At 38.8% G+C, this 16,530-nt stretch overlaps 1 protein-coding gene across 1 annotated transcript in view; it reads right to left on the reverse strand.

The window, feature by feature from the left end:
* The window catches only part of ABCB7 (ATP binding cassette subfamily B member 7), a 35,986-nt gene that overhangs the window by 12,176 nt on the left and 7,280 nt on the right, over positions 1 to 16,530 (reverse strand). The window contains exons 4-10 of the mRNA XM_042825176.1: positions 10,673 to 10,792; positions 3,715 to 3,847; positions 3,007 to 3,275; positions 2,108 to 2,196; positions 1,942 to 2,029; positions 1,060 to 1,234; positions 475 to 632 (exon numbers count right to left, since the gene is read on the reverse strand). Of these exons, the coding sequence (XP_042681110.1) occupies positions 475 to 632; positions 1,060 to 1,234; positions 1,942 to 2,029; positions 2,108 to 2,196; positions 3,007 to 3,275; positions 3,715 to 3,847; positions 10,673 to 10,792 (1,032 nt within the window). The remainder of the gene's footprint in view (positions 1 to 474; positions 633 to 1,059; positions 1,235 to 1,941; positions 2,030 to 2,107; positions 2,197 to 3,006; positions 3,276 to 3,714; positions 3,848 to 10,672; positions 10,793 to 16,530) is intronic.

The raw sequence follows: 16,530 nt of genomic DNA on the forward strand, positions 1-16,530 counted from the left end.
AAGGCAAACAGACACTCTAGCTCGGATATGTTTAAAGTAATTATATTCAGCCACCAAAGTAATGTCGGTTTGTTCCTCCTTTTCTCCAAAGAAGGCAAAAGTTTATGTTGTAAACGCTCTGCTTCACAACTTCTTCTGCAGTAATAAATTCTGCATCATTAATTACAAATAAAAATGTAAGCACAATGCGCGAATACTTAAATTAAAACCCAGTACAAACACAGCTTCCACAAAGCAACTTTTGATGTCACTAAAAGGTTCTGCAATTTAAAAAAAAAAAAAAAAAAAAAAGCAGCAGCTGCTATAGCACTAGCTGCACTTAAAGAGGATACAGAACAGCATCCTTCCCCAATATCTCTTTCTTGAATAGAAATTAAACCTGAAAGGTAACAAACAGAGTGAAATGACAGTGTTGCTAGAAAACACCCCTGCTACACATCCATATACTTTAAAGCAAAAGAAGCTACTACTTACTTTGATTTTGGTATCTACACTGAGAAGGGTAAACAAGGTATTCATATCGATAAGGGCTTGTCTTGTCTCTCTGTACACTGTTCCCAGGAAGTTCAGGGGAAGAGAAAGCTGGAACAGCAGTCCATTCACCATTACTAGATCTCCAACAGACAGGCTGCCTTCAGACCAAATGGATATGAGAGAACAAGGAGATGCAAGACGTTATTTGTTAAAAGCACCACGGTCTTTCTAAAAAAGACCAAGTCTATCAAGTCCTTTTATCCCATTTCTAAAATCAGTTTGGATAGCAAACAAAATCTTCACAGAAAATCAGATTTTATATTGGAAGGTTACTGTATACATCTCCAAAACATCTTTAACAAAATCATACTGGTTACTGTATACATATCTCAGTAACCGGTATGATTTCGTTAAAAATGTTTTGGAACTTTGGCAATCAGAGAAAGAACTATTAATGCTTCAAGAGTCTCCAATATTCTCAAGAAACGAGACTCCTGGACTGTCACATCAACCACAGATCAACTAACATCTCTATAATGAATTAAGTAAAAGCAAATTGATTTTAACTTCAGACAGGCCAGTTACCTGCAACAATGCCTTGACTAGCAAGTACCATGATAGCCGTTAAACCGACACTAAATATAGCACTTTGTCCAAAATTCAGGAGAGCTAAAGTAGAGGTAGTCTTCAATGAGGCATTTTCATACATCTTCAAGAATCCATCATACCGTTGGGCCTCATATTTTTCGTTATTGAAATACTGCAACATACCCAAAAACAATAAATGTGACATTCTCAATCGTATCAGACTGTATGCAGCATCAAAGCCAAACATCAGCTACTACATACTAAAAGGAAAGTTAATGTTCCACATGGACTAGGACATCCTTGTAACACTGACAATTGCAAAGTTTAGAGAACAGTAGTTGTCACACTATCGCTTTCTTCTTCTGTCTGGTTCTAGTTCTCCAGCTAGCAGTGTGAAATCAGCATAGGTGTGCTCAGTTTCAAAACTCTGCACATGATTTTTCAAGTGAAGCAGCAGAAAATCCAATAGAGACTTGTTCCTTGGTGTGAAAATTGCAACGGCACGGTACAAAATAGCAACAGGTGATGAAAACAGTACACATGGTCATTTGAGAAGGCAATATGTAGCAGACTGACGTTCAGAAGATAGTTTTTGGAAATGAGTCTTTAAAACAAAGCTTACACTTCCCATAAACTGATAGTTGAGGCAATTCAGTCTGGAAGAACTTATCACTCTTTAGCAGCCAAGAGATTTTTAAAGCCCCACTGTCAACCTTCATGATACTCTACCTACAACTTCCAAGCAGCACCCTTCAAATGAATGGTTTTTATAAACATATGCTATAGTTCCAAATATGTAGCCTTATAAAAGATAAATCTTACGATTCACTTTGCTAAGGCTTATAGAAACAAGAGCCCAGCAGGAATGCTTGATCTTACCTTCACAGTCTCATAATTCAGTAGTGAGTCAATTGCAGCATTACCTGCATCATTATCTGCTTTGTTCATTTCTATTCGAAACTTGGTCCTGCAAAATGAAGGCTTAATACAATCAAAAGTTCAGGCTGAGGCAACACTAAGCAACGAATCTGAGGGGATGCCTTACCTCCACTGTGTAATTCCTATCGTGAAGGCTGCATATGCTCCCAAAGTCCCCAAGGTAACTAATGCAAACTCTGCTCCACATTTGTAATACTACAAGATTTAAAAAAAAACAACAACACGTAATAGTTTTAAAAGCTTCACCGTTTCCCAAAATCATGATATTTCAGCTCCAGGGGCCCCTCTCCAATTTAAACAGCTTAAGACTAAATACAGGCATAAATTCAAAAGGAAAGGAACAGGAACAGTGTAAGACAAAAAAAACAAAAAAAAGGATGCACAAGAGCTAGTGAATTACAATACTGTACCAGAAAGTTACTTTTTCTGTTCTATAACATAAACGTCGATTTTTTTCATAAATATTTGCTTTCATGATTCTTATGTAGATTTGGATAGAAAGCTGAAGACAGCAGGAGAAATAAATGGCCTTGTGAAACAGCTTGCAATGCTTTTTTTTTTTCCTATCTCAGAGCACATAAGGAGAGAAATGTCAGAAGAAATTCAGGCTGGTTGGCTGTTAGCTTAATTTGCAACTTCCATAGGTTATAAAAATTTAACCCAATATAAACAACATTTTTAACTTTGTTACATTCAAATCCTTCAAAAAAAAAAAGGGAAATAAACAAAACTTTTAATTTCTAATTTAGTCTAAACTGCATAACTAAGACTTAGATTTTAGCATACCAATAACCAAACACTTCAAGTACAGTAACTATATTTGAAAACTGTGTATTACTTCCCTTTAGAGTAGCTCTTTTCAGAACCAACTTGTAAATTCAATAATTACTTTCCCTAATACTTTGCAGACTTTGCTAAAAGAAGAAAAAAAAAAAAAAAAAAAAAAAAAAAAAATCAGTGTTTTACTACTAAACAAAGACAATTCCAGCTCATGAACACACTCACCAGAATTCCACTGACCAGTGCCACTTCAAACATGGTAGGTCCCAAATTAAATACCAGCGCACTGAGAACAAAGCTGATGCCCCTCGTTCCTCTGTCGATGGTTTTTGACAGAGCTCCAGTTTGCCTACTTAGATGGAATGCTAAATCCAGGTTATGAAGATGCAGAAAAACATTCTTTGCTATCCTTCGGATTGAATTTTGAGCCACTTTCCCAAATACTGCATTCCTAGCTTCATTAAATAATGCTGCCCCAGCTCTTGAGATGCCATCTAGAAAAAAATTGAAAAATTAAAAAAAAAAAAAATTTGTTCAAATCCTCTTTGTGCATGAAAACATAAGATTCATTCTTTACATAGTTTCAACTTGTTTTTCATTTCAAGTCTAATTTATATTTAATTGGTCCAAAACTTAATGTTATTTTGCATTTATAAACCACCGCATGTGCATTTTAGATCAGTTCCATTCTCAGCTGGTCTAAGCAAAGGGTAGAATTTATAATCAGTGATTGTTTCTATAAGCATTATTTCATTTTATAACTGGAATGTCAGAAGTAGACTCACAGAACATTGGAAGTAAGACATCAACACAGAAGTCACTATGGAATAACTACCTCAGACGCTTTGCAGTGCAAAGGTGGGAAGCTCTGCTATCCCTCTACCTTGGCAAAACCAGCAAATATCTGTCCACAGATCTGGGAATCCCACTTACAGCCTATGAGAACAGCAGTTGCCACAGTTGCGACCGTGTTGGGCGCATCGCTCAGGTTCAGCACATTTCCAGATACCTGGTTGAGGTTGTCTACTGCATATTTAAACATGAAGGGAACCAATATATTCATAGCCTAAAAGCAGAAGAACACCAATTAGTCTGTATGCATTTAAACACACCTATGCCACATGAATATTTTTTCTGAATTAGCTGCACTGCTACATTTAGCTCTTGAACACTTTGTGCTGGTGGTGCAGCTTTCTGCATCTCAACTACAACACCCTCCAGACTATTACGTCTTTACTCCCAGTACTGCAGGGTCATCTGTGTCTCGCATGCACACAATCAGTTTCCATTCAAAAAAAAACCAACAAGCCACCCATCCCTTGCTACCTCCAGGTCAAAGATACATTAAAACAAAGCTCCATTTAAACCAAAGGAAAGAAGTCAGCCCACTCTATACCTCAATATTTAAATAATGCTTTCCATTCACAGCATTAACTTAATATCTGCACTAATGCCAACAGTGACAAGAAAGGCTATTTTTTTTTTTGAGATTTTTTTTGAGAACACCAAAACCCAAACGAATCTAAACAGTGATGTCTCCTTTACATCTGAAAAAGGTACAGTTACATGCATCAGAGCAACTTCCAGATTATCTTTTTCCAATTTGCCCTTGAACAACTGGAGTGTAGAAGAAAAATACCGACTTCTAAGCAAGCATAAAGATCTTAAGTCTTGTTAATATTTCATTATTACACCACTCATTTTCACCAATAATGAAAAATACCACTAAATTTAATTGACATAATTCATCCAAGCCGCTTCTACCTAAGATTCTGAAGTTATTAAAGGTTCCTGGCAGTTGAACAACCACCTTAAAGTCTTGTAATCACGGACGATGTTAAAAGACTTCACAGTTAGCTGACTTGTTTAAGGGATTTTTTTTTTTTTAATTAAGGTAATAAGAAAAAAAATGCAGGCAGATGACAATTTATTTCACACAATAACAATAAACAGACTTACAAAAACATTTCAGCTCTCTCCACCAAATGTTTTGTACGCCCACTTAGATCTCAATTGTATTTAGGGACATCAGTCACAGATGAAAGTCCATTGAAAAAAATGAAGTTAACTGGATCAAACTAGGTTTCATGTGAAAAGAGTGCTAAAACCTTTTATGAAGTCAGTCTAAATTCAAGTTGGAAGGGGACCTCAGACCTATCAAATATTCTCAGTGTTAAAACCACTGCAAGTACTGAAGAGTAGTGCTTAACCAAGAGAGAAAACTGCATTCTTGGAAGTGAGTCTTTAAACTAAAGGTTAAAGAAAACCATTGTGTTCATCTCTTCAATTTACTGTCTAGTTTTTAACATTATTTTAGGCAAGAGCTTCAAACACAAACAGAAGGAATTCTCTCTCTCCTCTTCCTTTCTTTCTCTCCTCTCTGAAATATACCAAGCAAAACAAATATATAGAAAAAGACAAGAAAGCTCTCAGCACAGCATACTCCATACAATCCCTGAGAGCAGACGGATGAGATATGAGACACTGAGGTGAGATTATTGCTGATCAGCTCGTGGCTGAAAACAGAAACCAGGTCAAAGATGAGGTCCTGTTTCAAATACACTCCTCTGAAATTTACCCACTGCCACCCTGAGCGTCATTCACAACAGCCCTCTTTCCACAGAACTGTGGAAATCTCCCTTGGCAAAAGAAAAAAAAGAGACAGCAAATACAACCAAACAGTCAGTACACAACAATGACCGATAACTTCAATTATGCAACAGCAGAAGAACTGGTTACTGTCACAGTGTGCTTAAATGCTAAACACAGAGCCCCACAAAGAACTCAGAATGCATTAACAGAGATCTTGAAGCTGTACAACACTGGAATCCAAAAACCCCACTGCTCCCCACAGTATAATAAAAAACCAAGCTACTTTTCCCTTCAGAGTTACTAAAAATCCATTTTTGGCAGCACTTTTTTCTTAATAAAGAAGAATACACTACCATCAGTGTTACAGTGATGACCAACCTGACAAGGTGCAGGTTTTCCTGGGAGAGACCATTCAGTGGAAAATAAGCGCATTGTAATGCAGATTGTCCTCATTTCCTGCAGGTTCTCACCGATCTCTCTGCAGGGATTTTACTCATCAGACAATGCTGCACTACAGGTAGCTCAGAAACAGAACCACAGATGCATTTTGAAGTCCATTTAAAGAAAAAAAAAAAAACAACCCACCACGTATTCTATAAACTGCAGTTTCCTTTCACAATTAATTTAACCTAACTTCACAGAAATATCTTCCTTCACATCAATATAATTCTGCCCAATAGAGTATTAAAAGCCTTGTCTCAGGCCGTAGTTGTTCTGACTCCTGCAGGGTAACGTTTGAATAATAGGCAGCGCAGTACTGCATTTCATTAGCCATCACCACAGTCTGCTTTCCAGTCAGAAAGAGAAAAAAAGTTAATCTCAAAAAGTATACAGCAAGAGAGATGAGAACATGATTACGAACAAGACTTTCTTACTCAATCTGCGAAGTCAATGAGATCCTGTTCACATTTACAGAATCTAAATTTGGTCAGCTTTTTGCACAAACTGCAGCTATCCTTCATAGCCCGGATCTGCTGGCACCGAACACAAAGCATTTAGCACACCTAGGTACACCAGGAAAAACTCCTGTGCACAACTGCCTCATGCAGTGTACTTACAGAGGTTTCCATCCTCTTTCCGATGCCTGAACGTTTGGTAATAATCCCCATTTAAGTCTTTTTTAAGATACAGATAAGAAGTGTTCGCATTTATAATTCTGAATGAATAGCTAATCCCTGTCTGAACTTATTGGAAAGCAAACAGCACCAATGAAGTCATCTCAGCTTAACAGTCCACATTTAACAGCAGGTTATAGAGCAGTACATCATGCTTAAATGGTTCAAACTTTTTTTTTTTTAAATGACTGCACTGTTTTAAGCTGATAATGCACCATCATCTCTGCTCCCATGCGAGACTGCACTACTTTTAGGGCAAACAGTCTTATCTTTCATTTTGCTTTTTCCAGTACTTCTTGTTTAATAAAGATGATGAATTAGTGACAGGCTGAGCTCCAACATGATAAAACCGGTCTACAGTGTTGCCAATAATTCAATGAAAAACATCAACATGAAGATGACTGAGTTTACCTCTGGACCAATATAAAAGTACGTATTCAACAGCTCTAGTTGAGGAAGTATGAACAGAAAATTCCATCCCGTAAGGCAAGATAGGTATCAAAATCTAGAAAATAAGGTCCAAATGAGGGAACAACATTCTAGCTTCATGCCTTCTTCATATTCACTGATTATTTACAGCACACTGTTTCAGTAAGAATTAAAAAAAGTTTAGAACTACTCATCCACGATTTCTCAAAAAAACTAACAGTTTCTAAAGGTTTATTGTAATTGTCTAACTCCATGTAATCGCAAGAAGAATGCAAACGATGATGTGCACTCACATAACTGATCAGAGATGTAATTATCTTTGCACACAGACAACATCTACAGTACCACACTCATCTGTTTAGCCAAACAACTTGTTCTCCTGAAACTTACAGAATCAGAAGTCAGTCGAAATGCAAACAATCTGAAAGATTTCTCTGGCTCATGAATAACACATGCGTGGTGTGACCACGAGGCCAAAAAACCACTGCAGAATGACAGAGGTGACAAGAGATTCTGTCACATCCATTTGTCTAATCCGGCTCCTCAGGAGTCAGAGCACTTTTACTTCTTGTGCCACAGAAGAAAAAGGGAAGAAGAGAAGTAAAGGATTTACTGTACATATCCCAGCAGACAAAAAATGAGGGGGAATGTTGAAAAAGGAAAAACCATAAAACCTGTGCAGGCTAATCTATGTGTCTGAAAACACAGATAATGCCTTGTGTTCTCTTTTCACCTGTCTTACTGTTGCATCTTCCACATCACACAACTCTATATAGGCTATAAATATTTAAGATAAAAATTTAAAGCACGTCATAATATAACAAGTCTTCAAAGGGAAAAAAATACCTTCCTAGCCCTGGAGCAGACTCCATCCTGTCAACTCTCAGTCATAAAAAAGCTATACAAACAGCTCACTCTGAAGGCTAACAATACTACTAGCACTTATGTGTAGACAAAGAGGAACCAAAAATCACAATAATCTGTTCAATGACAGGCAACTGGGCCCCACTAAAGGAGTCAAGACAGATTATAACTGCAGGCTCTTCGGTAACTGCACACACACTGGCTTTTGTTTTGAAATCGAATTTTACTGAACTGGAAGACTGAAAGAGATAAGAAATAAGACAAATTATTTCACAAACAGCAGAAAAAGACAGGTATGATCTGCAGCTTCTGTCTGTTTTGTGGGCAAGTCCACAAACTGGCATGAGGTCATAGATTTTTTCCTGTGGCTGAGGATTACTGTGGTAGTTTTGCTCTAAAACTGAAGCTATCCTACAGCCTCTTTCTCAGAGCCATAGCTCCTATCTTTCCTTAAGAAGTGAAACTTTACTGTGTATATATAGGTATAAAAATTCAAACTCCTTTGTCAAACCTAAAAGAAATTGGCCAAAAGGCTTAAAAGAATTTCTTGTGATGGAAGGTGACCAGTAACAGGCATTGTGATCATGGGGTTCTCTATGCAAAAGCCCTAAGAACAAGCAACCTTTACAGCACATGCATAGCAAGGATGGAAATCCTTCAGATGCAGACAAGTTCATAGCAAACAAAGAAAGCAGGCCAGGACTGCAGCAAGGAGAAAGACACACTGGCATTCTTGCACTGACAACTGAATAGCAGCGAAACTTTAACTAACTGCTTGTGTGGTCTATTAAGTACTTTGTAATTAACCCCACAAGCAATCTGAACAAAGGGTCCCAGATCAAATAATGAGGAAATCGCACAGGTTTTTATATGGTCCATGTAATTTACAGGTAAGCTGATTTGTGTTTAATTTTCTGTAGGACCAAGTGACCTTTAGCTCACCATGGAAGAAAAGCAATGTTCTGGGCTCAGAGATACTACACTTTCTATAGCTCTGCAAATCTACTGCATGTCAGTTATGCCACAATTACTGTGTGCACGTGAGCACATTTAAAATATGAAGCAATTCAAGAAAATTTACCCCACAAAGTAAAAGGAGATATAGTGCAGGTGATGAGGGATGATGTGTTCAATTGAAATTATTTTTGAGCTCTAATAAAGCTTTGCAATTACAGAAAAGCACAGCTAGAAGATTTCCACAAAAACTTTTACCCCAGAGATATAACACACATCTGTTGAGAGCTTACTTATTGTGTGTTTCCTAAACGAAGTTCTTCTTTGCCATAACAAACATTCTGACAAAACACTTCTAACAGTCACCTCCTAAAACCTGAGGAAAGCTCAACAGCTTTTCTGCTCTCTCCCTTCAGGAAGCTGTATTGAACATCAGTGCTTCCAGGCTAAATTAGAAGTAGGAAATTTAAAAGAACAGTTAGCACATTCCAACATCCATTTACTTCCCTAAAGAGCAATTATTCAATGCTTGATTTTCTGACAGGGTACTGGGGAAGACTTGTCTCTTGCAGCAGATTTCAGTTTCAAACCAAACATCTCATTTGCACTCTGACCAGCTGCAATTCAAGCCCAATATGACATGGCATGCCTAACTAGGAATCAAAAAAGCCAAAATGCCTAACTAACCTCTCCAGTGAGGAAGCACTACTGTAATAAACCCCAAAGAACAATTATTTCCAAGCCTAAGGAAACAGAAAACCTTGAGGGGCTATCTACTAGGTACCAGGAACCTACCTGGAGATCTCCATTGATTGAGAATAAATGCTACTGCTGCTACAATGGACGTTACTTGTAGTGAAAAAAGTTTTAAGCAACATCACTAATGGCTCAGACCACACAAGAAAAACAGCATTCATTAAGCAATAGGGGGAAGAACTCCATGGCAGCCTTCAAGCAAATGAGAAAAAGTACAGAAAAAGTACTTTAAACTTCTTTCAATATTGTCTTCAGATTACTATCTGTAATACCAATAAGAGGCTTTAAAAAGAAACTCAAGCATCTGTAGATGGGTGTACTGAAAGTAGATCACACACAAGCTTCATAAACCAACAATTTATAATCAGTAGAACATTACTGTGAGGGCAATGACATGGTATATTAAAGCAAAACACTCTCAGCACGTTCATTTGGACCAGACAGCTTCCCAGATACTTTTGAGTATACACAAAAGCAGTATTTTATACAGAAAGGATGGAAGTTTGCTTGTACAAACACGCCATATTCTGCAAGTCATCACCTGCATTATCAGCAACTTCCTGAACAGCAGCACAAACCAAAATATCTCTTGGAGACAGTACCAGCTACCACCTGATAGATTGCTTCTACCAGAAAGTACTGTACACCAAAAGATTGGCCTTTCCTTTTCAGTTCAAATAAATGAGCACATTTCTTTTCCAAGTACTCTTTTATCACCTACATAACTCAAGTTTGTTTCTTTGCTCTTTCCACAACACAGCAACGTTGCTGAACACTGATAAGGAAATACAGCAAGACTAACTCGAGTGCTGAAACTCATTGCTAAGCAGCACCTACTTCAGCTTATCCCATCAAGTTGCTAATATTAGCTTCGTGTTTGGTAAAAACTGCCCTATTTAGAAGGAAGTCGGTTGAGCCATATGTCTCAATGATGCTTACAAACTTTATTTCAATATCTTAACTAAATGCTTTGATGGTTGTTTTTTCCAAAACACTTTTTGCACAAACTCACATTTCCCCTTCCGATTTATTCCCACAAGGTTTCCACTAAATTTAAATTATATCTTTCACTAATCTGTGGAAAGGTTTTGCACTCCTGTTTCCTTCTAACAGCTAATAAACGTTGACTTCATTGCAGCAAGAGCTTGAGTATCATAATACAGTGAAACACTTGTTCTTACCTTTGCACTTGCTAAAAACCCCAAAGATATGGCTACTCTGGCTCGCAGGTCTGGTCTGTCTTTGGGCCACACATAAGACAGCATCGCTCTGACAATCTTCTTGGCATCTATCTCTTTCAGCTATTGAAAAGAGCAAACAAAGGCATCACGTTATAAAGAGACTCACGCAGCAAAGTAACAGTGTAATTAAGAATTAATTGTGTAGATTTGGATAACTGGTACTTTATTTGATAGGGACACCGTCCACAACGTTTGCTATCAGGACCACCTATTAATACTTTGAGCTGTAAGTTTTTAGGTTTATATACATGACACCAATAAAACAGATTAATTGTTCTTAATTAATGTGTTCTCAAGAGTGCACGTAAAACAAAAATGGAACAGAGAAAGACATCCAGAGAAAGACATCCAAAGATATCCCACCAAACTCCACAGCTGAAACAAAGCCAAGCCAGAACAAAAGCGCATGCAGTGCACACGCAAGTGGCAAAACCTCATTCTTTGTGTTGGATACCCTAGAGTCAATGTCAAAGGCACAAAGGTTATCTAAAGCTGAAGGGAGGGCAGCAAGTAGCAGCTAATCTCTCTATTTCAGGCAATATTTTGGAACTGAAGAGGAAGAAGAAAAAGTCAGTCCATACTTTACGGTGGTTTTTCACTACAGTAGCCCACAGAAAGGGGAATTTTACAAAGTGATTTAACACTTCCCTCACTAGTTCATGTGTCTCACATGTTAGGACCTCAATTTTGAGAACAGAGCTAATTAGAATAAAAATCCTCTGTTAAGGTTTAGCGTGAATGAGTGAGAAAGGAGTTCTGTTAAGAAGACAAGCAGTGAAGCCAATCCTGTAAGTGCAAGCTTTTAAAAGCTTGGGGAAGTTCATCCCAGTGTTCGTAGTCACTGACTTCAAAGACAACCATCAGGAGAAATATTGTATATTGTCAACAACTGCAAATATATTTGAGCATTACAAAGCGTAAGCACATTTCAAATGACTTTAAAAAAATTGATATAATCAAAGACTTATAAGGGAACTGAGGATGCAGAATTATTTCTGCTTTGTCCTACCCGCTGAGGACATGGAGGTATCAGCTACAGCACATACATGAATCTTTCAATTTGAGCTAAGCATATGCATAAATAGCATTTCAAACATTCGGAAAATATCTTTGATCAGCTCTTACAGATTAAAAAGGAAGGTAAAAAAAAAAAGTGGTATCCCATTAATACAGAAGATGCTCGCACAACCAGTGCAGTTCTCATTATTTGCTGCTATAGGATACTCAGACTATGTACAGAAAAGCTATTAAATGAAAGAAGTACATTGGCTGCAGACAAGGAACCCATTTCAGCTTTTTCATGGCTCTGAACCGCGACAGAAGTCAGAAGCCAGTGAGTCAGTTGCCAAAGGCCTTGCAAAGGGACAAGAAGAAATATCAAAGGAGAGGCAAAACACACACGCACTACATCAAAGTTTACCATGAAATAAATGTTACTCCTGTACAGAAACGTAAGTTGAAAATTGAACTATGCAAGTGACAACATTAAGAATTAAAATGAGCAATCTGCTTAATGGACTCAAGTTCCTTTTAGGTTTTCTGTGCCATATAACTGCTAAGAAAAAGATGTTTACTTTAACCTTCTAAGTGGCAGTAACATTTTATATTTTCTTCCAAGGCTTATTCCTAGAGAAATGGAAGTGACAGAAGGAAAAGTATTAGATGTACAATACAGCAGGTAGCAAAGAAAAGCCTTTAAAAAAGCAGCTGCAGCCTGTTTTTTAAATACTACAAAATACTTAAAGACTTATTTGTGAAGGAATAAATACTGCCTCTCTTTCTGTCCCTGACTATTCCAGATTCTACACCTTCTAGAACACCTGAAAATATATATAATAATTTCTGTTCATAATCTCCAAGACTACGGAGTACTGCAAAGCATTCAGTGGGCTGGCCCTGTGACTTCATGTATGAAGTTTATGCTAGGAGGAAGATCCATCAGAAGCATGATGGACAAGTGGTAGCTTGACTTGCATTTAAGCTGTCATTGCTGACAATGGAAAAAAAAAAACAAAAAAAAAAAACAGTTCTGGCTCTCTGTGTACTCACTCAGGAAGCTGTACCACCATCTGCATTGTACCAGCACAAGCTGTCTCACATCTGCATGAGACAACTCCACAAGCCATGAACTTGATTGCTTGATCCCTCCTTTGCTTTTCCATCTCTTTGCAACACTGAACTCTACAGTCCCAGTCCATTTCTCAAACCACCTTTGGAGGCCACGAAACACCTCAATGAAACTATTCAGTTATGCAACTGGCAGAAAACTATTCAGTGTTTGTTGCTGTGTTTCAGCTCAGAAAGGAGCCAGACAACTCTGCAAATTCAGTAGCATGAGAAAAAGCACGACTGAGAACATGAGATCATGACTTCTTAAGAAAAAAAAAAGATTGCTTCAGTTCGTGGTAAGCAATGTGCTTTGAGTGAAGCAGCAGCACTATTTCTCAGCTGAGCTACCTCACACTAGCTCACTACCTGACAGTACAGACACCTATCAAGCAAAACAGCAAAGTGAGGTAAGATTTCTTTTCAAGCTGCCATAACAACTTAAATATAAGTCAAACAAGCTTTGGGGGAAAAAAAGTACTTTGTCTTCTGTCTTCCTACTGTCTGTCCTGCCGCAGAGGGCAAGCAGTGACTAGCAAACCAAATAGCAACCGAGTGAAATGGAGGTAGGGGCAGGTTAATTATCTGCACTCTAACATGACTAGCAATGTTTCCATAAGAAAGTAATATATAACTGCTTAGCAACAAGTCAGACATCACAGCTTTTATTGCTGCCTGTTCTGCTGACAGAAATCTAACACACACACCAAAAAGACTGAAAATAGTAAAATAATGTTACTGTTTTCAGTCTTCTGCACATTGGCTAATGTTGCAAGCAAAATTTACTTTATAACAAAACAGATGTGCAATCTTCCAGTTATTTGTGAGATGAAGGTAACACCTACTGCCCTTCACACACACTTTTTTGTTCATCCCCAGCATTTAGCTCTTTATTCCCTGTAGCTGGTAAAGGAGGGGGAATTTAAAACATCAGTCCCCAAATCAGTTTCTGGAACAAACAAGCTCATCTGTCAAAAATAAGCAAGCTGGAAGAGATACAGATTTAATACTGCTGGTGTGCATTATCTCCAGTTTTTCTAGAAGTTTAATTCTAGGGGGAAAGATTTCTCATTGTAATTGGAGTACCAGATCTTTTATGCACCCGAACATGCATGGAAGAACTACACTGCCACATCAGATTTCCTACATTTTTGCTGAGAACCTCTCAGTTTTTGCATCCATGGCCACTCTTTATTTTTCCTCTCCAGACAGGTGGTTCAGTTGAAAAAGACCTGCATTTTGGGGAGCAGCTTTTTAAATAGAACAAAAACAGAGCCTTGCAGCAATCCTGAAGACAGGTCAGTTGTGACGCTGGGTATGTGATTTGCAACTGCACCATACGAAGGCAAGTTTGTTTTAAGTGTACATTAAAAATGTTTTACATGGACATGTAAAAGAAAAAAAAAAAAAAAGAAAAGAAAAGAGGTCTTGACAGTGAACAGACAATATTCAGCTGATCAACGTAACCAGAGAAATAAAAATGTGAGTAGGAAAAAATAACAACTAAGCTCAACAAACATATGAGAACTAGAGTACGCAACAGGGAACGTAATGCTCCCTTCCACTTAAAGGAAAAGTGCAATCCATAATAATCATATTCAAGAACATATACAATTAGGATAATTAGGGAGATAAATAGCTTCCTAGCTTTAAAGTATATTTTTCCTAGGAAATGTGTCAAAAGAGCCTGTACATGTTGCAAGTAGGGTTGTAAAACTAGTCTGAAGTTCATGCTACATGCAGCACCTGTAATGCTACCAACTGAAAATGTCTGACTCTTCTGCATCCCCCAAGCTTTGTTCAGAAGTGATCACAGATGCTTGCTAAAACAAACTGGTTATAATTTTAGGTTATGAAACTCCCTCTTATTGCAGGAGCAATAAAAGTTAGCAAATTGCCTCCTGACTTCTGCTTGCAGCACAAACAGGTCGAGATTAAATGAAGGGGTAACTTTTAGACCAAAATTTAAGATGATCCATTCCTTTACAGCTACAGGAAAATGGACTGCCAGAGCTGCCAGGCTGTGGGGAGCAAACCGTTAGAACAGATAAGCGTGAGCAAACCAGCCCTGAAACACCCAGGATCTGCACTGAAACAACATTGTCATCACCACAGCCTTGGCTGGCCTCAAGAAGATCCCATCAGAGGGTGTTATAAACCACTGCACAGCACCGTTCTGCAAACATACACAGCATCAGATGCAGAGCAAATGCAAAGACAAAAGTTATGTAACTCAAGCTCTTTGATGTTGTAATTTCAAAAAGGCCAAGTTTACATTGCATTGCTTTAACCAAAAGCCTACCTCATTTTCTAACTGCAGCCATTCGTGTTAATGAAGACACTGCCTCTCCTTACATACCTACCATTACTTTAACATATGTGCTTCCCAATTATAAATGTAGTCAAAGCACACCAGATGCATCAACATTAAATCAAAGTCGAAACACATGCACAATTTAGTTTTTTTCCTCCTGCTTTAAGCGCAGTTTCACCAGCTGATGCACAAACTTGTATCCACAAGCTAATGTCAAATCACAGGGATAGATCATTTGCAAAGAACACCAGACCACATTAAGCTACAACAGAACATGCTTGGTATGAAAAAAAAAATTAACCTACTGCAGAGAAGTTACGAAGGAATGCAACACCAGCATCGAATTTTAAAGAAACTAAAGAACTCTGCCAAACATTCATGATAATGCTCTTCAACATCTTTATTAATGACATCGATGAGGGAATTGAGTGCACCTTCAGCAAGTTTGCTGACGACACCAAGCTGAGTGGTGCGGTTGATATGGTGGAAGGAAGGGATGCCATTCAGAGGGACCTCGACAGGCTGGAGGGCTGGGCTCAGGTGAACCTAATGAGGTTCAACACGGCAAAGTGCAAGGTTTTGCATTTGGGCCGGAAGAACCCCAGGCACCCGTACAGGCTGGGAGGAGTGGTCCTTGAGAGCAGCTCGGCCGAGAAGGACCTGGGGGTCCTGATGGACGAGAGACTGAACATGAGCCAGCAGTGCGCTCTGGCAGCTCGAAAGGCAAATGGGATCCTGGGCTCCATCAGGAGAGGGGTGGTCAGCAGGGACAGGGAGGTGATTGTCCCTCTCTACTCGGCTCTTGTGAGGCCCCATCTGGAGTTCTGTGTCCAGGTGTGGAGCCCTCAGTACAAGAAAGACATTGAGATTTTGGAAAGGGTCCAGAGGAGGGCAACTAAGATGATCAGGGGGCTGGAGCACCTCCCCTATGAGGACAGGCTGAGGGAGTTGGGCTTGTTCAGCCTGGAGAAGAGAAGGCTGCGGGGTGACCTCATTGCAGCCTATCAATACCTGAAGGGAACCTACACCCACGAGGGGAGTAAACTCTTCAAAAGGGCTGACAACAGCAGGACTAGGGGAAATGGATTCAAGTTGAAGGAGGGAAGATTTAGGTTGGATGTTAGGGGGAAGTTCTTTACAAGGAGAGTGGTTAGGCCCTGGAACGGGCTGCCCAGGGAGGTTGTGGATGCCCCGTCCTTGGACGTGTTCAAGGCCAGGTTGGACGGGGTCCTGGGCAACCTGATCTGAATGTGTGTGTTTGGTGGCCCTGCTAGGCAGGGGGGTTGGAACTACATGATCCTTGAGGTCCCTTCCAACCCAGGTGATTCTGTGATAACTGTGTTAATGTAGCTCTTAGATTAAGAAGTAAATAGAATCT

Source organism: Centrocercus urophasianus, unplaced genomic scaffold, assembly GCF_019232065.1.
Source record: "Centrocercus urophasianus isolate 14NV4802_14NV808 unplaced genomic scaffold, USGS_Curo_1.0 seq_24, whole genome shotgun sequence".
In the NCBI taxonomy this organism is placed as follows: Eukaryota; Metazoa; Chordata; class Aves; order Galliformes; family Phasianidae; genus Centrocercus; species Centrocercus urophasianus.